Source organism: Pseudophryne corroboree, chromosome 11 (genome assembly GCF_028390025.1).
Source record: "Pseudophryne corroboree isolate aPseCor3 chromosome 11, aPseCor3.hap2, whole genome shotgun sequence".
Taxonomy (NCBI): Eukaryota; Metazoa; Chordata; class Amphibia; order Anura; family Myobatrachidae; genus Pseudophryne; species Pseudophryne corroboree.
This window is the reverse complement of record NC_086454.1, coordinates 245,368,916-245,391,515: the sequence shown is the minus strand read 5'-3', so window position 1 is coordinate 245,391,515 and position 22,600 is coordinate 245,368,916. Positions and strand designations below refer to the sequence as shown.

General features: G+C 48.6%; 1 protein-coding gene across 5 annotated transcripts in view; it reads left to right on the top strand.

The window, feature by feature from the left end:
• Positions 1–22,600, top strand: part of NOD2 (nucleotide binding oligomerization domain containing 2) — a 275,792-nt gene that overhangs the window by 210,899 nt on the left and 42,293 nt on the right. For all 5 annotated transcript variants that reach the window (XM_063945323.1, XM_063945319.1, XM_063945321.1 and 2 more), the window contains 3 exons: positions 5,422–5,505; positions 5,586–5,669; positions 14,076–14,159. In XM_063945323.1, coding sequence (XP_063801393.1) covers positions 5,422–5,505; positions 5,586–5,669; positions 14,076–14,159 — 252 coding nt within the window. The remainder of the gene's footprint in view (positions 1–5,421; positions 5,506–5,585; positions 5,670–14,075; positions 14,160–22,600) is intronic.

The following is a 22,600-nucleotide window of genomic DNA, read 5'->3' as shown; positions in this document are numbered from 1 at the left end:
TGGGCTCAGGAAATAGAGGCTGAGTTTCCTTCCAATTTTTCTGAACATGCCAGACATTGTCTCTCTTATATTGTCACTGCATCTCATTACATTAAAGAAGCAGCTTCAGATGCAGGTGTTCTGGCGGCCAAGGCTGCTACGACTTCCATTTTGGCTCGCCGTATTCTCTGGTTGCGGTCCTGGTCGGTGGATTTGGACTCTAAGAAAACCCTTGTGGTGCTCCCGTTTAAAGAAAACATCCTCTATGGTGAGGATCTCAACAAGATTGTCGCTGACTTGGCGTCTGCTAAGACTGCATGTCTACCTAGTACTACTCCTTCAGCCCCGAAGGCTAAGAGTACTTCCTTTCATTCCTTTCACCCTCCGGGTAAAGCAAAGGGTCAGGCGTACCCGAAACAGTCTCGCACTTCCAAAACCACCAAGCCCAAGCCTAAACGTGCCTGGGTTGCCTTTCAGCCGGCTTCCAAATCTGACAAGCCTGCGGCATGATGGGCCGGGCCTCCCCCTGGTTGAAGATCACTTCAGACGCTTGGGTATGGGAAGTCGTCACTCATGGATACGCTATATCCTTCAAGACACGTCCCTCTCCTCGCTGTTGCCTGATGGACATCCCTTCGGATCAGGTGAAAGCAACAACTCTCCGTTTAGTGGTACAATCCCTCCTGGACACCGGAGTGGTAGTGCTGGTGTCTTTGGCTCAGAGGGGCAGGGGGTACTATTCAACGCTGTTCCTAGTCCCCAAACCGAATGGTTCCTCCCGACCCATTCTCAACCTCAAATCTTTGAACAAGTTTGTGAGGGTCTCCAAGTTTCGTATGGAAACCCTTCGCTCTATTGTCCTGGCTTTGGAACCAGGGGATTATATGGTATCCCTGGATATACAGGATGCTTACCTGCATATGCCTATTGCCATGTCACATCAGCAATACCTGCGGTTTGCTATTGGCAATCTCTATTACCAATTGCGGGCCTTACCGTTTGGTCTGACCACGGCTCCGTGAATTTTCACCAAGGTCATGACAGTTATGACTGCTTCACTCCGCCGTCGGGGCATCAGGATCCTGCCGTATCTGGATGACCTGCTGATCCTGGCCAATTCCCCAGATGTTCTCCTACATCATTTGGATCTGACGGTCCAGTTTCTGCAAACCCACGGGTGGCTCATCAACTGGAAGAAATCATCCCTGGTCACTTCCCAGAGCATGGTGCATCTGGGAGCGTTGTTGGACACACACAACCAGAGGTTGTTTTTTGTCACAGGAGAAAGTCCTGAAGCTTCAGGACAAGATACGTTGCTTCCTCTCTCGTCCGCGTGTGTCGATACACTCGGCGATGCAAGTACTAGGCCTCATGGTGTCGGCTTTCGACAAGGTGGAGTATGCTCAATTTCATTCCCACCCTCTGCAGAAACTGATTCTTGCTAAGTGGGATGGCCTTCCTCACCGGATCAGGTCTCAAATGTTCTCCTTGTCTCCGGAGGTCCGTCTGTCACTGACACGGTGGCTGCAGGACCAACGACTGAGCAGGGGTCGTCCCTTCTGGATCTCCAACTGGGTCCTTCTGACGACGGATGTCAGTCTGAGGGGTTGGGGCGCGGTGTTGGAGCAACTCTCTCTTCAGGGTCGGTGGACCAGGAAGGAGTCTCTCCTCCTGACAAACATTCTGGAATTGCGGGCAGTGTCCAATGATCTGAAACTGGCCTGGCATCTGGTACTGAACAGGCCTGTTCAAGTACAGTCAGTCAACACCACCACGGTGGCGTACATCAATCATCAAGGCGGCACTCGAAGCCGCATGGCAATACTGGAAGTGTCAAAGATTCTTCAATCGGCGGAACGCCATCTGCCAGCCATATCGGCAGTGTTCATTCCGGGGGTCCTCAACTGGGAAGCGGACTTCCTTAGTCATCAGGACGTACACGCCGGAGAGTGGAGCCTTCATCCAGAAGTATTTCAACTCCTAGTGGACAAGTGGGGCCTACCAGATGTAGACCTGATGGCGTCTCGACACAATCACAAGGTTCCGGTCCTCGGAGCAAGAACAAGGGATCCTCAAGCGGCATTTGTGGACGTACTGGCAATTCCATGGAGCTTTCAGCTGCCGTACGTGTTCCCTCCGGTGTCACTCCTGCCCAGAGTAGTGAGGAAGTTCAAGCAAGAAGGAGGAATCCTTCTTCTAATAGCTCCAGCGTGGCCCATATGGCATTGGTTCTCAGACCTACACGGTCTCTTGCTAGAGCGTCCTTTTCTACTTCCGCAACGATCAGACATCCTCATTCAGGGCCCTTGAGTTTACCAGGATTTGGCCCGACTGGCTTTGATGGCGTGGCTCTTGAAGCTTCCTTACTGTCACAACTGAGGGCTGGTGTTGGTAGCGGGATAGCCTCAGTTGTAGGGGCTGATGGGAACTGAAACTTAGGTGGTATAATGGGACTCCTAGACATATGTAATAGCTGTAGCACCAATGCTCGAAGGCGTGACCACGACAACTGGGGATGACTTTAAGGTTTTTTATTAAATAAAAAAAGTAATGAAAAGATGAAACAAATAATAAACATAAAGAAAGTCTCTGGACTTCAGCTGGTTTGAGACCAGAACCTGAAAGAATAGTTGTGGGTGTTTAGTGATGCGTGAGAACGTTGAAGAAATACAGGAATGATGCTTGAGAACGTTGAGGAAATACAGGAATGATGCTAGAGATCGCAGGAGTAGCACTATCTATAATGTGGGAGACTGAGAACCATGTGAACAGAGTTCCGCTGGAGAATAGCTACTGTTAGCCAAAGTATATACTCTGCCGACACCGGGTGCAAATAGCAGGAAATTCAGACTGCACTGCAGAGAGCTATCACCAGGAAAGCAGGCTGCACTGTAGAGAGCTGTCACAGGAGAAGGAGGCTGCACTGTAGAGAGTTGTCACAGGTAAAGCAGGCTGCACTGCAGAGAGTTGTCACAGGAAAAGCAGGCTGCACTGTAGAGAGTTGTCCCAGGAGAAGCAGACTGCACCGCAGAATATGGACACAGGGGAGTCAGACTGTACTGCAGAATATAACACTGGAGAGTCTCTGGTGAACCTGCAGACTGGAAGACAATTGAAGCACTGACAATTTCCTGGGAGCTGAGACAGGATACTTATACCCACTGGTGGACAGGTATTGGCTGACAACTTGACACAGGCACCAGCAGCGCTGCAGATTGGTGAGAGACTTGACATGTGACCTTATCCAACATGGCTGCGCCCATGGACAGAGCTTGAAGGGGAAAAGAACCATGTGCCAAACAATAATGGCGGCGGAGGCCGCGGCAACAGAAGACTCCACGCTGCAGACACAGTGACCACAGGGATGACAGCAGCGGCCGCGGTTCACAGAGGACGCCATACTTAGTCTCCATGCGGCAGGACCACGGGTGCAGCGGCGACGGCCGTGAAGGGCAGAGAGCGCCACACCAGGCCAGGTGAATACACTAAGAAGACCGCTGAGCCGGCACTGTAGGTAACATAACAATGAAATGTACCCAAAACACAGTTATGACCCGAGCCTGGCACGCTGAGCCAATCTCAGGAGACACCTAACTGGCAGAAAAATGGCGAACAGACACCCGGATCGTGACACTTACTGAGGGCCAAAGGATTTTCTGAGGCGGTCATTCAAACTATGTTGAAGGCCCATAAGCCGGCTTCTGCTCGGGTTTACCATAGGGTCTGGAATGCTTACTTTACTTGGTGCACATCTAACAATCATGACATTTACAAGTTTAGTACGGCCAACAGGGCCTGGACTTGGGCCTTCGGCTGGCCTCCCTCAAGGTTCATATTTCTGCCTTGTCGGTATGGTTTCAGAGGAAAATTGCGACTCTGCCTGATGTTCATATATTCACTCAGGGTGTTTTACGGATTCAACCTCCCTATGTCCCACCTGTGGCTCCTTGGGATTTGTTGGTGGATCTGAAGGCTTTGCAAGAGTCTCCGTTTGAACCTCTTGAATCTGCGGACCTTAAGTGGCTTTCCCTCAAGGTCTTGTTTCTGCTGGCTATTGCCTCTGCTAGACGGGTATCAGATTTGGGTGCCTTGTCTTGTAGGTCCCCCTATCTGATTTTTCACCGTGACTGGGCGGTTCTTCGGACGCGCCCTGGTTATCTACCTAAGGTGGTGTCTTCTTTCCACCTTAACCAGGAGATTGTGGTTCCAGCCTTTGTCTCTCCGGATTTATCCTCCAAAGAGCGGTCTTTGGATGTGGTACGGACTCTCTGTATCTATGTAAAGAGGACAACCTCCATTAGGAAGTCTGATTCTCTCTTTGTACTGTTTGGTTTTCACAAACGTGGCTGGCCTGCTAACAAACAGACCTTGGTCAGATGGATTAGAATGGTGATTGCATATGCTTATGTACAGGCTGCCTTCCAGCTCCTGCTACCATCAAAGCCCATTCTACTTGGTCTGTTGGACCTTCTTGGGCGGCCTGCCATGTTACGACCCTTGAACAATTGTGCAAGGCGGCTACGTGGTCTTCAGTGAACACGTTCATACGGTTCTATGCCTACGATACTTCCGCCTCCCAGGATGCCTCCGTTGGATGCCGAGTTCTTGTACCCGCTACAGTGCGTCCCCTCCCATAAAGAACTGCTTTAGGACATCCCCGATGTTATTCCCTGTGGAATACCAGTGTACCCCGCAGCAGAAAAGGAGATTTATGGTAAGAACTTACATTGTTAAATCTCTTTCTGCGAGGTACACTGGATTCCACAGGGCGCCCACCCTGACGCACTTAGCTTCTTTGGGTTGGTATGGCATTAGCCGCTGATACCTTCTCCTGTCGTGAGAATGTGGTGTCTGTGGCTACTAACGGTTGTCGTCTCTTTTACCTGCTACTGCATTGGATTGTTTAACAAAACTGAGCTCCTGTGCATGGAGGCGGGGTTATAGAGGAGGCGGCGCTGAGCATCTTGGTAACAGTCAAAGTTTTTAGCCTGTTGGTTCCTCGGATCAAGATCCTACTCTACACCCACAATATTATTCCCTGTGGAATCCAGTGTACCTCGCAGAAAGAGATTTAACAAAGGTAAGTTCTTACCATAAATCTCCTTATTTTGTTGTATTATTTAACTTTGGGTGTACTCTATAGGCATTATTAAGACATTTCACGCGCTTCTGCTTTTTACTTCATAGTCTGTTACTCGTAATATTGGTTCTAGACCAGGATAGAGAAATGACAGTTGACATTTGATAGCTTCGGAGTACCACCTTTTGTCATTACAACCATTTCATAAATATCTTCTTTCAATTCATTTTTCAACATCCCTTCTCATCATTTCTGCATACAATAATTCTAACACATTGGAAAGAACCGTTTATGTTGTACAAGCGCGTCCCAGTTTGGTAATTAATAATGTGGTACTCGTTATGCTCTTTTTGTTTCCTAAGGCTGGGGAATAACTTTATCAATGAAGTTGGAGGACAGATACTAGCCAGAGGACTAAGTGAAAATAAATCTATACAATACCTAGGGTAAGGAAGATAAATCATGAAAACGGTGATTTTTAATGTTGATAATGGGCCTTGTTGCTAATACACTGCTTCACTTTCAGGCTGTGGGGTAATCAAGTAGGCGATCTTGGGGCAAAAGCTATTGCTGATGTGTTACAAAACAACAAGAGTTTGGTGTGGCTCAGGTACAGTAGAGACTTACTGTATATGATTGTTGTGTTGATATGCATTGTAGAAAAGTAGATTATGTTACAGTTTTTACACTGAGGGAAATAACCATTAATATATCACTTGATCTGACGAAGGTTCCCCACAGAAGAGCTAGTGTATTCTGCATGTCTATTTTCCTTCTAGTGCTAAACGCGGCAAACTTGTCCTTTCCACTACATCCAAATGGTGCAAACAGTTAAACACTTGACTGGCATGGTCGCATCTGATGTGACCATGCCAGGCTGGGCTTTCCCTTACATGGTTGCTTGGCCGCACTAGTCAGAAACGCCCATTGTCTGGTTGCCGTAAGGATATCTTCCAGCAGTCACCAATCTCAGATGAACCTCCTGGCCCCTCTGCAACCTTGGATTCCCCCTCTAGTGTTTGCCACTCACTGCTTTTCGCAGTGATTGGGGGAGCCTGGCAGCACCCGCCACCCTGCGGCTGCAGAGAGGAGCAGCTAACTGTACCCTGTATATACCCGGCAGCTGCAGAGAGGAGCAGCCACCGGGGAACTGTGTCCATACAGCGCCTCTGCCCCCATTCTGGCAGCTACTCCTCTCTGCTGCCACTGGGGAAACGCAGCCGGCAGCACGGTGTCCCCCTGCACAGACCCGGCAACTGCAGAGAGAGACAGCTGATGGAGTATATAACAGTAGCAGAGCCTCGGCTTCTAGACCTTGTGGCGCCCAGGGCGAAAGTTTCCTGTGGTGCACCCTCCCCGGTAAAATAGAGCTGGTGCGCCCAAAAATAGAGGCGGGGCCACAGTTATCCCCTGTACTTGTGCCCCCCTGTAGTTGTGACCCCAGTAGTTGTTCCCACTGTAGTTGTGACCCCAGTAGTTGTGAACCCAGTAGTTGTGCCCCCTGTAGCTGTGCCCCCTGTAGATTTGCCCCAGTAGCTGTGCCCCCAGTAGCAGCGCCCCCTAGCTGTGCCCGCAGTAGTTGTGCCCCAGTAGCTTTGCCCCCGGTAGCTGTGCCCTCAATAGTAGTGCCCTCAATAGTAGTGCCCCCAGTAGTTCTGCCCCCTGTAGTTGTGCCCCAGTAGTGCCGCTTACAAACACACACAATAAAAAAACAACAACAACTACACAATACTTACCAGCCCAGCTCCTGCTTCCAGGACCGCTGCTGCGCTGCCCTTCGTCTCCGGCCGCTGGCTCCTCTCTATGGGAGAGACGTCATGACATCTCTCCCATAGCAGCGCCGCACTGACACTAGAGGTCAATTATGACGTCTAGTGTCTGTCAGTCGAGCCGGCTGCAGCGGTTGCCCACACAGCCCACAGCGCCTGCTGCAGCCGGTGGGAGAGGGGAGCGGGGATCAGTAGCGGCTCTTGCTGCGGCGGCGCCCTGGGGACAGCGGCGCCCTGGGCAAAAAGCCTGCTTGCCCGTGGCAAGAACCGCTACTGGTGATCATCAACAGTTATCCATTCCCGATACATCAAGAATATAGATTTTTTTTTTAAAGAAGATTGTTATGAACTTTTTTTGAAGTTCAAGTTCATGCAAATATACTAGGAATGGTCATAGTCTATCGATGGTTGTAGTCTGTCGATGGTTGTAAGCCATCTATACCCAATGTCAAGCAGTTTTACCATTGTACGCAGCGCCCATTATCAATAAAAAAAAGAAGACAACTGTATGCAGTTTTTTTTGCCAGCATTTAAAACAGTACAAGCTGCTTTCTTTAATGTGGGCAGCACAGTGACACAGTTATTAGCATTGCTGTCTCACAAGCACTGAGGGGTTAGGTGTAATATACTGGCGAATAAAATCCCAGCAGACATAATAACGACACCAGAATACAGACACAGAGAATATCAACATCCACAATATCAACAACCAGAATACCACCATGAACAATAATAACAACACCAAAATACTGACAAACAGAATACCGACATCCACAGTATCAACAACCAGAATACTGTCATAAACAATATACTGACATGGACAGAATACCGACAACCACAATATCGGAACAGACAAAATCCTGACATGGACAGAATACAGACAACCACAATACCGGCAGGGACAAAATCCAAACAGGTTCCAATACAACAACTGAAATCCCGACATATAAAAATCCCGGCAATTACTAAAATAGGGAAAAATCAGAGCTCTCTGTGCACTGAATACAGGGCCTAACTCAAAACCTGATCGCAGCAGCAAATTTGTTAGCAGTTGGGCAAAACCATGTGCACTGCAGGGGAGGCAGATATAACATGTGCAGAGAGAGTTAGATTCGGGTGGGTTATTTTGTTTCTGTGCAGGGTAAATACTGGCTGCTTTATTTTTACACTGCAATTTAGATTTCAGTTTGAACACACACCACCCAAATCTAACTCTCTCTGCACATGTTATATCTGCCCCTCCCCCCCCCCCCCCCCCCGCACTGCACATGGTTTTGCCCATTAAAAAACAAATTTGCTGCTGTGATCAGGTCTGAATTAGGCCAAAAGTTGACTGAGGGAGCGGCTGCCCATTCTCTGCTACAGCAGCTCCACTCACATGCTGCTTGGTATCTGACTCTGCCAGTTAGCCTCCTGTCGTCAGCCCTTGGTTTGTGTATTTATGTTGTGTATATGTATGCTGTTTATGTATGTATGTATGTATGTATGTGTGTATGTATGTAGATATGTTTTGTGTATGTAAAGTATGGTACATGTGTATGGATGCTGTTTGTATGTGTATGCATGCTATGTATGTGCAAGACCCTAACCAATTTGATACCCTAGGCAAAATTATGTCTGCAGTTCCTAGACCTCCCCCCCTAATGTGGGACCCTTTGCGTGCTTCAAAGGCACACGCACCAGAGAAGGGAGCATGGCCCCACCAAATGGTTGTGGCCTTGTGACAGTGGCTGATTAGGGAGGTAGAGGGTGTCCATGTCTCCAGCCATCAAATCTCTCCCCCTTGTGTGTCTCCGGTCGGTGTATTCACTAAAGTGTGGATTTCAGATGTGAAGATGTTGCTCATAGCAACCAATCAGATCTGCTTATCATTTATCTAGGACCTTCTAGAAGATATTAGCCAGACTCTGATTGGTTGCTATGGGCAGCCTCTCTACATCTGGAATCCTGCACTTTAGTAAATAGACCCGTGTCTCCAACCAAGTCTCTGCCCCTTGTGTGTCTCCAGACAACATTTCTCTCCCCCTTGTGTCTCCAGTCATCAAATCTCTCCCCCGTGTGTGTCTCCAGCCATCAAGTCTCCTCCCACATTGTGTCCCCTGCCATCTAGTCTCCCACCACATTGTGTCTCCGGCCATCTAGTCTCCCACATTGTGTCCCCTGCCATCTAGTCTCCCCCAACCAGGGCCGGCTCCAGGCATGTTCGACTAGAGCGGCCGCGCGGGGCGCCACTCTTATAGAGCGCCGCACGCTGCGGCCGCCATATTCCTGCCTGGAGCCAGCCAGTCTGCCTGTCCCACTCCCGGCCGCTTGTGTGCGCGCTCGCTGTGCGGCGCCGGCGTCTGACGTTGGACGCCGGCGCCGCGCAGCGTGCATAGCGCGCAGACAGTATCGTTCCTCCGTCCGCGGCCCGCCCACCCGCCCGCGCCCACAGCAGTACTCCCGGCTCTCAGCACCGCAGTGTCAGTGACAGGTAAGTTAAAATCTGTCTGGCACTGTGTGGGGTCGTTTATGTTTCTGGCACTGTGGGGGCATATCTGCACTGTGGGGGCATTATGTTTCTGGCACTGTGGGGGCATACCTGCACTGTGGGGGCATTATGTTTCTGGCACTGTGGGGGCATATCTGCACTGTGGGGGCATTATGTTTCTGGCACTGTGGGGGCATATCTGCACTGTGGGGGCATTATGTTTCTGGCACTGTGGGGGCATATCTGCACTGTGGGGGCATTATGTTTCTGGCACTGTGGGGGCATATCTGCACTGTGGGGGCATTATGTTTCTGGCACTGTGGGGGCATATCTGCACTGTGGGGGCATTTATGTTTCTGGCACTGTGGGGGCATATCTGCACTGTGGGGGCATTTATGTTTCTGGCACTGGGGGCATTTATGTTTCTGGCACTGTGGGGGCATATCTGCACTGTGGGGGCTTTTATGTTTTGTGGCACGGCGGGCATTTATTTATCTGGCACTGTGGGGGCATTTATGTTTTGTGGCACTGGGGGCATTTATGTATCTGGCACTTATGTATCTGGCACTGTGGGGTCATTGATGCATCTGGCACTGTGGGGGCACTTATGTATCTGGCATTGTGTGGTCATTTATGTATCTGGCATTGTGGGGGCATTTATGTATCTGGCACTGGGGGCATATCTGCACTGTGTGGCCATTTATGTATCTGGCACTGCTGGGGGGCATGTCACGTGTAGCTGGCACTGCTGGGGAGTATGTCACGTGTAGCTGGCACTGCTGGGGGGCATGTCACGTGTAGCTGGCACTGCTGGGGGGCATATCATGTAGTGTATCTACTAGGCGTCTGTGGCTAGGCAATGTGTCTATCGTGCGCTGCCTGGCGCAAAGTGTCTATCGTGCGCTGCCTGGCGCAAAGTGTCTATCGTGCGCTGCCTGGCGCAAAGTGTCTATCGTGCGCTGCCTGGCGCAAAGTGTCTATCGTGCTCTGCCTGGCGCAAAGTGTCTATCGTGCTCTGCCTGGCGCAAAGTGTCTATCGTGCTCTGCCTGGCGCAAAGTGTCTATCGTGCTCTGCCTGGCGCAAAGTGTCTATCGTGCTCTGCCTGGCGCAAAGTGTCTATCGTGCTCTGCCTGGCGCAAAGTGTCTATCGTGCTCTGCCTGGCGCAAAGTGTCTAACGTGCTCTGCCTGGCGCAAAGTGTATAGGAGGTTACCTGGTGCAATATGTATTAGCTGCACTACTATGTGGTGTAATGCGAATTGCCACTATTCTGTGGTCATGCACCTTCCCCACGAAGCAACGCCCCTAAATTTTTGCTGCGCGCCTTCGGCGCGCACTGTCCCTGCTTCAGCATGTGGATGGAGGAGCACCAAGCATTACAGTATGTACATCATTTTGCCCTCCTTACTTAAAAATGTGCCCTCCTTGTGATCAGCACCCTGCCCTAAAACGTGAACACTATCATGTGTACCTGGCACTGCTGGGGGTCTATTGTGTGTAGCTGGCACTGTTGAGGGGCATGTCATGTGTAGCTGGCACTGCTGCGGGGCATGTCATGTGTAGCTGGCACTGCTGCGGGGCATGTCATGTGTAGCTGGCACTGCTGCGGGGCATGTCATGTGTTGCTGGCACTGCTGCGGGGCATGTCATGTGTTGCTGGCACTGCTGCGGGGCATGTCATGTGTAGCTGGCACTACACTGGAGACATTGTGTGTAAGGAACACTACTGTGGCTGTTCTGCATAAGGCTGCTAATTGTGTGCATAGAGGGGGTGTGAAAAAATATATTTATTTATAGTTTAATAATATGAAGTTACGAGGCCACACCCACTTTCCCAGGAGGCCACGCCCACTTTCCCCGAAGCGCGCGCGCCTAGGGGTTAGGGGGCGCTTTCACATTTTCTCGCTCAGGGTGCTAGTAGGCCTGGAGCCGGCCCTGCCCCCAACATTGTGTCTCCGGCCATCTAGTCTCCCCCAACATTGTGGGGTAAATGTATGAAGCAGTGCTAAGAGTGGAGAAATGAGCCAGCGGAGAAGTTGCCCATGGCAACCAATCAGCTGCTCTTTATTTTTTTTATAGTATGCAAATTATAAATTTTACTTCAATGTTGATTGGTTGCCATGGGCAACTTCTCCACTGGCTCACTACTCCACAGTTTTCACTGCTTCATACATTTACCCCTGTGTCTCCAGCCACCAAGTCTCACCCCTTGTGTGTCTCCAGCAATCCAATCCCAACCCATCTCTTTAACAAACTCCCATAATTTACTTACTTTATCTGTCTTTCCTGTGCTTCGTTCCTCCACAGCACGCTCTCTGATGTGACTTATGCTGATGTGACCTTAGGTCATGCCATCATCACACTGATGGAAGCTGCATGTATGAATGAGCCCTTAATGTTTTTATTTCCTAACTTTTTCTGCTCTTATCATTTTCATTATTACCAGTAATAACAATGGAACACATTTGCAAAGTGCTATAAAAATATATGCTGTCATGGAGAATTACAAATAGCGATTAATTCCATTTTCAAAACTGTTAAGCAAATAATTTGCCTGTTACCTTATTTGGCCATGAAATTTGGCCTTAAGTGTTTCTAATACTAACCCAGCCATACCACGCAGAGTGAAAAGGCCGTTGTCACAGTCTATTAATTCCATTAAATGTGAATTTCCATATAAACTGCATAATGGCATTTTAAGTAATGGCAATGGACAGTGACTTCAAGCTTGTATTACCGAAAGCTTCCTTCTTTGCAAAACAGCCTGTTCCACAATGAAACTCAATTTCTGTAAAATTTCCCCATAACGTCAGTCATCTAGCTACAAGGTTATCAAGTTTACTTCTGTCCTCTATTTCTCACAAACTGCTTCCTGTGGACTGTTAGCCATTTAGTATTATAACTTGTAATTTGTTTTGCAATAATATAATAATAGAAGATTTGTTAAAATTGTTAAATAAATTCTGTATGCTATATTTCCCTTAGTTACCATGTGCTTTCACAGTACTCTGTGTGCCACACCTGAAGTGTTCTTACCAGGCCCACTCGTTTGTAAACCCTTGTATTGAACCCTGACTGTGTTACTGGTGCCATTTACCTTTCATATAGGGGCAAGCATGCAGCAATTGGCTAGCTTTATTGGTATGGTGGCTTCTGAGCAGGGTTGGACTGGCTCATAGGGTTACAGGAGAAAACCCTGATGGGCCCCACTGCCTAAGGGCCCCACCTCTTCTTCTAAAGTCAGGTTTCAGACAGTGCACTTGAATTATTCATTGTTGCTCTATTACAGGGTTAGTTACCTGGTAGAGCAGGAACCTGTATGAACAGGTCATGCACTACAGTATCCATTTTGTCTGCAGGCTATGTCCTCTATAATGAGAGGCCAAGCCTATGTGGTTGGCCACATTTCTTAAGCATGGGCCCCTACCACTGCCTTCTCCCGGTGGGCCCTTCATGCCCCAGTCTGACACTGATTCTGAGACTTCCATGTGTATAAACCTTGGCTTGTTAGTGACCAACATCTACTCTATATCTGTGGCTTTCAAGACCTCCCTGGGTATAGACTTTCGCTAGATAATGACTTTCTTCCGCAATACACCTGTTACTTATCTGTGACTTTGGACTGCACACCCGAATTTTAACCATAATAAGAGGTGCTACCATTCTGAGACATGTAGTATCATGCAGGAAAAAGAAAATGCAGGTGCACACTTTAAGCACTGACAGTCAAAGTAATTTTGATAAACACTACTAATAACATGGGAGAATAAGTGAGGTTCTTAGCACGTTTAGCCAAAAATGCACACATCAAGGTGAACTGCAACGGATGGGTCCCTAACATCTGTGACACTAACAAGCATTGGTTTATGGCTCAAGACGTTTGCAGAAAATCAGCACTGGCACAGCAACAGGGCAGAAGTTCATTGTTTTGTGCCACTTCAGCTCAGGAGCACATTTATAGGCAATGCAATAAGAAGTTTCACACCCATACTTGCCACACATAGTAAAGACTGCCCCAGCACACCTTACTGTCATTGTTTTTAAAAGCCACAGATAAGGCTTCTGTAATATTTTGCTGGAAAACCCACATTTTTGTTATTGAAAGGGATGGTACTAAAGTGGCAGGAGTATTTATTGCACTGTATTCTTGCAGCATCTTCTGAGAGCAGGAGTAGGAGTGTTCCCTAACATATGCTGGGCCTGGACAGACCATCCAGCTGCACTAGTGCCAATCCTAATGTCACCAAGGTCTTGATTCAGACCCCAATTGTAGTGTGGCTCATGCTACAAAGTACCAGTGGGCCAGCAGGCGGATAATGGTGTCGCATGTGATCTGATGCTGCATCCTAGGATGCAGCACGGATCACTAATGCATGCTGGAGTCATCTACTTATACCTGCTGCATTACCATATCTGTGTGCATGGCAGCAGCAGTGATGCACCCTCCAACCACATCTGAATCGGGCCCCAGGTGCGCTTCATACAGTAAATGACCTGTGTGTTTTACTTCATCCTGTGGGCAGAGGAAGATACGGCGTTTCACAGTAAAACATTTGTATTCATTTTTTATTCCTGTAAATGAACTCGGTTCCATCTCATTCTAAATTACATATCAAGGCATTCTTATGACATCGCTTTCCCCCCGAAGACATCTTCATCTCTAGATGTAGTTTGTCATTTTAGTAATTCCTTTAATTAATCCAGAAGACAAAATGAAATAATATCATATGAATTGGTTTTACAATATTATAACTTTATTCACTCTCTTGATTTTCAGCTTGGTGGGCAACAACATAGGAAGCGTGGGAGGACAGGCGCTAGCTGGCATGTTGGAGAAGAACACTGTGTTAGAGGAACTCTGGTAGGTAGTTTTCTGGACAAATGGAATTTCACAAACAGAATAAAAGGAATGATTGAATGTCATTTTCTGTAAATATTGTTGTATAATAACTACGTATTCCATTATACAGATGGAGCCCTTCTCATCTATCCCTTTAATAGGATTAACTGTGCCAGTGCTGTTGGACTTAGAGGGTCTTTCCGACCCAATCGCTCGCTGCAGTTGTTCGCAGCGCAGCGATCGGGTCGGAACTGCACATGCGCCGGCGCCCGAAGGTCGTCGTTCCCTAGTGATCTTCTGCCTGATTGACAGGCAGAGGCGGTCGCTGGGTGGGAGGGGTCGGCCCAGCGGCGTTTGCCTGCCGTTTTGGGAGCGCGGTCCAGCCACACCTGCGTTGACCATACCGTGCCCCCAATACGCCGGGGAGGGCGTAACACGCAGCCGCTGCGACCAGGGGCAGCAACGAGCAACTCCCGGTCAGCCGCAGGAGCTGCGCTGGCCGGGAGTTACTTAACAAGTACAAAAGCATCGCCGCTGTGCGATGCTTTTGTACTTGTGGGAGCGGGGGGGGGGGGGGGGGGGGCGGACAGACATGCAGAGCGGGCTAGCCCTGTGCTGGGCATCCCCCCGCATGTCTGGGAACATGATCGTAACTGTGCTAAATTTAGCACGGCTACGATCAACTCGCAATGACCCCCTTAATCCCCTGCTGTAATGACTTAATCCCCTGCTGTAATGACTTAATCCCCTGCTGTATTGTTCTCTCTGTATTTATTGCAGCAGAGAACAATAGATGAAAGGCTTATGCTAATAAAACTTGGTGCACATAGGCGCACCAGAGTAGGATAGATGAGCGAGGCTCCATCTGTAAGTGTCTCCATACACAACAATTAGTTAAAAGGCTAAATTATTAGAACTGGTTCAAATTTGAAAAAAAAATTGTCCCTCTCAAGCCCTGAAACTTTTCATAATTAATCCCTACTGCCAAAATCCCGGGATTCACGGGTCCACGGGTAGGGGGCAGGGATAAATTATGCGACTTCCGCCTCTGCCTGTCAATCGCTGGGGTGAGATGCCGATCGAATCTCTGGCATGTGCCGGCGCACTGTGGCGCCTGCGCATGCGCAGTTCAGACCTGTGCGAAAACTAGAGATGAGCGGATTCGGTTTTACTCAGATTTACTCGGTTCTCAAAACGGCATTTTATTGGCTCACGGATGTCACGTGTTTTGAATAGCCAATAAGATGCCGTTTTGAGAATCGAGTAAATCCGAGTAAATCTGAATCCGCTCATCTCTAGCGAAAACGCACAGCAGCGATCAGGTCTGAAAAGGCAGCATAATACAGATGATTTAAGTAATACAGCAATAGATAAGCCACACAGACATAAAAGAAAACCTTGAGCACACAGAAAGCATAATGCATTATTGATGTAGGCCTTTTGGGTAATAACTTCCAAGGGTTGTGTATTCCACCCTCAAAAGGTACCAGGTGCGGCAGCCATCTTGGGCGCACTCCGTAGGATTACCCAGGGTGGAGTAGTCCACCCATAGAAGAGATAACACAAAATGGGGAGATTGCAGAGTTGTAAAGTTCAGAGGAGGGTTCCAACAAAACCATCAGGTCCATGTATTTTTCATCCCATCCACAAGTGCACCAGATGAGGCAGCCATGTTGGGCGCACTGCCAAGGTTACACTGTGGGAGATGAGCCATACAAGAACCAAATGCATGTGTGGGAAACGTGACATGGGTATAGTAGTATGCTATACCCGGCACGGAAAGATCCGAATGAAGCACACCGTGCCCACGGAGGAACGCAAACCAGATGGTGGATGGGCTGTCCAAGAACAAGTCTGAAGAACAAGTCCTGCTTCGTCGCTCTCAGTGCCCCCAAGCCGCACCATCATTGACATTCTGCAGCTGTTGGGGGGCAGGCACAGGGTTGGCGATGGGGAACGTTCTACATAATGTGGTTGTGTTGCACTTGCACCCCAGTTGTAGGTTTGCATCTTCCAATGCAGATTTCCTGGCCCAGACAGAGTGAAAACACCATCCACGCTGTGTAACCTGAGGGCTACTCAGATGGCAGTGTTTCCGATACTGCATCCTCAGAGGCCTGCAGGAGGTGTCTATGTACACAAGGTGCCTCCATATATAGACACTGCTGATGTGTGTACTGCGTCCATCTCTGAATCAAGCCTAATGCAGCCAGGTGTGGATTAAGAGATAGACAGTCAAAAGGTCTACAGTCAATAGGTCGAAACCATATGGACAGTCACTAGGTCGACAGGTACAAAGGTCAACAGAGTAAATAGGTCAACATGAAAATGGTCGACACAAAAACGGTTGACACAAGGTTTTTTTGGGTGGAGGTTATTTTGTATGTTTAACCATATATGACCCAAATTAGAACTGCATATCCGTGTGGGCTCGCTTTGCTCGCCATGCTTCTGGCGTGGTTGCTTGCTTCGCTCACCACAAGGTTGCTAAAGGTAATAGTTTGTGACATGGATCGTAAATTCAGCAAATGTTGTAAAAACATGGGGAAAAGTGTGTCGACATGTGTGTCGACTATTGTCATGTCAACCATGACCTAATGTGCCTGTCGACCTTTTGTACAGTCTACCTGTTACATGTCGACCTTTTGACACTTTCGACTTTTGCACCTATAGACCTATTGACTGTCAACCATATGGTGTTGATCTACTGACTGTAGACCTTTTGCCTTTCTGTCTATTATCCACCACACATGTAAACATTTAAGTTCAAACAAGCTGGAACATATTGAAATTTAGTTCAGTTATTTTTAGCTGTCTAAACTTAGACTTTATTGAGGTTGCTCATTCATTAGAGCAGAGGTTCCCAAACTGTGTGCCGTGGCGCCCTGGGGTGCCTCGGGACACTTGCTGGGGTGCCCTGGGTTGGTGGTCCAGGACCAATTCAAATTATTCCTAGTCAATATAATAGGCAAAACCAGTGCTGGTGGCTTCCAGTCATAAATATGTGGTCACACAGAAGCAAATCTTGTCCCTCGCCACACAACTGACCCTAAGGAGGACATATAAATGCGATCTACTTAATGTAACATTTCTTTCTTAATTAGAAATTTTCTCTATCGTCCTAAGTGGATGCTGGGGTTCCTGAAAGGACCATGGGGAATAGCGGCTCCGCAGGAGACAGGGCACAAAAAAGTAAAGCTTTACTAGGTCAGGTGGTGTGCACTGGCTCCTCCCCCTATGACCCTCCTCCAGACTCCAGTTAGATTTTGTGCCCGAACGAGAAGGGTGCAATCTAGGTGGCTCTCCTAAAGAGCTGCTTAGAGAAAGTTTAGTTTAGGTTTTTTTCTTTACAGTGAGTCCTGCTGGCAACAGGATCACTGCAACGTGGGACTTAGGGGGAAAGTAGTAAACTCACCTGCATGCAGAGTGGATTTGCTGCTTGGCTACTGGACACCATTAGCTCCAGAGGGATCGAACACAGGCCCAGCCGTGGAGTCCGGTCCCGGAGCCGCGCCGCCGACCCCCTTGCAGATGCTGAAGCGTGAAGAGGTCCGGAAACCGGCGGCTGAAGACTCCTCAGTCTTCATAAGGTAGCGCACAGCACTGCAGCTGTGCGCCATTTTCCTCTCAGCACACTTCACTGGGCAGTCACTGAGGGTGCAGAGCGCTGGGGGGGGGCGCTCTGAGAGGCAAATATAAACCTTATACAAGGCTAAAAATACCTCACATATAGCCCATAGGGGCTATATGGAGATATTTAACCCCTGCCTGACTGGAAAAATAGCGGGAGAAGAACCCGCCGAAAAAGGGGCGGGGCCTATCTCCTCAGCACACGGCGCCATTTTCTGTCACAGCTCCGCTGGTCAGAACGGCTCCCAGGTCTCTCCCCTGCACTGCACTACAGAAACAGGGTAAAACAGAGAGGGGGGGCACATTAATGGCTATATATATATATATTAAAGCAGCTATAAGGGAGCACTTAATATAAGGATATCCCTTGTGTATATATAGCGCTTTGTGGTGTGTGCTGGCAGACTCTCCCTCTGTCTCCCCAAAAGGGCTAGTGGGTCCTGTCTTCATTAGAGCATTCCCTGTGAGTTTGCGGTGTGTGTCGGTACGTGGTGTCGACATGTATGAGGACGATATTGGTGTGGAGGCGGAGCAATTGCCAAATATGCAGATGTCACCCCCCAGGGGGTCGACACCAGAATGGATGCCTTTATTTGTGGAATTACGTGATGGTTTATCTTCCCTTAAACAGTCAGTTGAGGACATGAGGCGGCCGGACAATCAATTAATGCCTGTCCAGGCGCCTCAAACACCGTCAGGGGCTGTAAAACGCCCTTTGCCTCAGTCGGTCGACACAGACCCAGACACGGGCACTGATTCCAGTGACGACGGTAGAAATTCAAACGTATTTTCCAGTAGGGCCACACGTTATATGATTTTGGCAATGAAGGAGACGTTACATTTAGCTGATACTACAGATACCGTAAAACAGGGTATTATGTATGGTGTGAAAAAACTACAAACAGTTTTTCCTGAATCAGAAGAATTAAATGACGTGTGTGATGAAGCGTGGGTTGCTCCTGATAAAAAGTTGATAATTTCAAAAAAGTTATTGGCATTATACCCTTTCCCGCCAGAGGTTAGGGCGCGCTGGGAAACACCCCCTAAGGTGGACAAGGCGCTCACACGCTTATCCAAACAAGTGGCGTTACCCTCTCCTGAGACGGCCGCACTTAAGGATCCATCAGATAGAAAGATGGAAGTTATTCAAAAGAATATATACACACATGCAGGTGTTATACTACGACCAGCTATAGCAACTGCCTGGATGTGCAGTGCTGGAGTAGTTTGGTCAGAATCCCTGATTGAAAATATTGATACCCTAGATAGGGACAATGTTTTACTGTCGTTAGAACAAATAAAGGATGCATTTATCTATATGCGTGATGCACAGAGGGATATTTGCACACTGGCATCTCGGGTGAGTGCTATGTCCATTTCAGCCAGAAGAGCCTTATGGACACGACAGTGGACAGGCGATGCGGATTCAAAACGTCACATGGAGGTTTTGCCGTATAAAGGGGAGGAGTTATTTGGAGTTGGTCTATCAGACTTGGTGGCCACGGCTACTGCCGGGAAATCCACTTTTTTACCTCAAGTCACTCCCCAACAGAGAAAGGCACCGACCTTTCAACCGCAGCCTTTTCGCTCCTACAAAAATAAGAGAGCAAAGGGCTTGTCGTACCTGCCACGAGGCAGAGGAAGAGGGAAGAGACACCAACAGGCAGCTCCTTCCCAGGAACAGAAGCCCTCCCCGGCTCCTGCAAAAACCTCAGCATGACGCTGGGGCCTCTCAAGCGGACTCGGGGACAGTGGGGGGCCGTCTCAAAAATTACAGCGCGCAGTGGGCTCACTCGCAGGTAGACCCCTGGATCCTGCAGATAATATCTCAGGGGTACAGGTTGGAATTAGAGACGGATCCTCCTCATCGTTTCCTGAAGTCTGCCTTACCAACCGTCTCTTCCGAAAGGGAGAGGGTGTTGGAAGCCATTCACAAGCTGTACGCTCAGCAGGTGATAGTCAAAGTACCCCTATTACAACAAGGAAAGGGGTATTATTCCACTCTATTTGTGGTACCGAAGCCGGATGGCTCGGTAAGGCCTATTCTAAATCTGAAGTCCTTGAACCTCTACATAAAAAAGTTCAAGTTCAAGATGGAGTCACTCAGAGCAGTGATAGCGAACCTGGAAGAAGGGGACTTTATGGTATCCTTGGACATCAAGGATGCGTATCTACACGTTCCGATTTACCCCGCACACCAGGGGTACCTCAGGTTCATTGTTCAAAACTGTCACTATCAGTTTCAGACGCTGCCGTTCGGATTGTCCACGGCGCCTCGGGTCTTTACCAAGGTAATGGCCGAGATGATGATTCTTCTTCGAAGAAAAGGCGTATTAGTTATCCCATACTTGGACGATCTCCTAATAAGGGCAAGGTCCAGAGAACAGCTGGAGACAGCTTTAGCACTATCTCAAGAGGTGCTAAGACAACACGGGTGGATTCTGAATATTCCAAAATCCCATTTAATCCCGACAACTCGTCTGCTGTTCCTAGGAATGATTCTGGACACGGTTCAGAAAAAGGTTTTCCTTCCAGAGGAAAAAGCCAAGGAGTTATCCGATCTGGTCAGGAACCTCCTAAAACCAGGAAAAGTGTCAGTACATCAATGCACAAGAGTCCTGGGAAAAATGGTGGCTTCTTACGAAGCAATTCCATTCGGCAGATTCCATGCAAGAATATTCCAAAGGGATCTGTTGGACAAATGGTCAGGGCCGCATCTGCAGATGCACCTGCGAATAACCCTGTCACCAAAGACAAGGGTGTCACTTCTGTGGTGGTTGCAGAAGGCTCACCTATTAGAAGGCCGCAGATTCGGCATTCAGGATTGGATCCTGGTGACCACGGACGCCAGCCTGAGAGGCTGGGGAGCAGTCACACAAGGAAGAAACTTCCAGGGAGTATGGACGAGTCTGGAAAAGTCTCTTCACATAAACATTCTGGAACTAAGAGCAATCTACAATGCTCTAAGCCAGGCGGAACTTCTCCTGCAAGGAAAGCCGGTGTTGATTCAGTCGGACAACATCACGGCGGTCGCCCATGTAAACAGGCAGGGCGGCACAAGAAGCAGGAGTGCAATGGCAGAAGCTGCCAAGATTCTTCGCTGGGCGGAGAATCACGTGATAGCACTGTCAGCAGTGTTCATCCCGGGCGTGGACAACTGGGAAGCAGACTTCCTCAGCAGACACGATCTTCATCCGGGAGAGTGGGGTCTACATCCAGAAGTCTTCAACATGTTAATAGACCGTTGGGAAAGACCAATTGTAGACATGATGGCGTCTCGCCTCAACAAGAAACTGGACAAATATTGCGCCAGGTCAAGAGATCCACAGGCAATAGCTGTGGACGCACTGGTAACTCCTTGGGTGTACCAGTCAGTGTATGTGTTTCCTCCTCTGCCGCTCATACCAAAGGTATTGAAGATCATACGGCAAAGAAGAGTAAGAACAATACTAGTGGTTCCGGATTGGCCGAGAAGGACTTGGTATCCGGAACTTCAAGAGATGCTCACGGACGAACCGTGGCCTCTACCTCTGAGAAGGGACCTGCTACAGCAGGGTCCCTGTCTTTTTCAAGACTTACCGCGGCTGCGTTTGACGGCATGGCGATTGAACGCCAGATCCTAAAAGGGAAAGGCATTCCAGAAGAAGTCATTCCTACCTTGATTAAGGCACGGAAGGAAGTCACCGTGAAACATTATCACCGCATTTGGCGAAAATATGTAGCGTGGTGCGAGGATCGGAGGGTTCCGACGGAGGAATTCCAACTGGGTCGTTTCCTACATTTCCTGCAATCAGGATTATCTATGGGTCTCAAATTGGGATCCATTAAGGTTCAAATTTCGGCCCTGTCAATATTCTTCCAAAAAGAATTGGCCTCTGTCCCTGAGGTCCAGACTTTTGTCAAGGGAGTACTGCATATACAGCCTCCTGTGGTGCCTCCGGTGGCACCGTGGGATCTAAATGTAGTTTTAGATTTCCTCAAATCCCATTGGTTTGAACCATTGAAAAAGGTGGATTTGAAATATCTCACATTGAAAGTGACTATGTTACTAGCCCTGGCCTCTGCCAGGAGAGTATCTGAATTGGCGGCTTTATCTTATAAAAGTCCTTATCTAATCTTCCATTCGGATAGGGCAGAACTGCGGACTCGTCCGCATTTTCTCCCTAAAGTGGTATCAGCATTTCATCTGAACCAACCTATTGTGGTGCCTGCGGCCACTAGCGACTTGGAGGACTCCAAGTTGTTGGACGTTGTCAGAGCCTTAAAAATATAAATTGCAAGGACGGCTGGAGTCAGAAAATCTGACTCGCTGTTTATATTGTATGCACCCAACAAGTTGGGCGCACCTGCTTCTAAGCAGTCGATTGCTCGTTGGATTTGTAACACAATTCAACTTGCACATTCTGTGGCAGGCCTGCCACAGCCTAAAACTGTAAAAGCCCACTCCACAAGGAAGGTGGGCTCATCTTGGGCGGCTGCCCGAGGGGTCTCGGCATTACAACTCTGCCGAGCAGCTACGTGGTCGGGGGAGAACACGTTTGTAAAATTTTACAAATTTGATACCCTGGCAAAGGAGGACCTGGAGTTCTCTCATTCGGTGCTGCAGAGTCATCCGCACTCTCCCGCCCGTTTGGGAGCTTTGGTATAATCCCCATGGTCCTTTCAGGAACCCCAGCATCCACTTAGGACGATAGAGAAAATAAGAATTTACTTACCGATAATTCTATTTCTCGGAGTCCGTAGTGGATGCTGGGCGCCCATCCCAAGTGCGGATTATCTGCAATACTTGTACATAGTTATTGTTAACTAATTCGGGTTATTGTTAAGGAGCC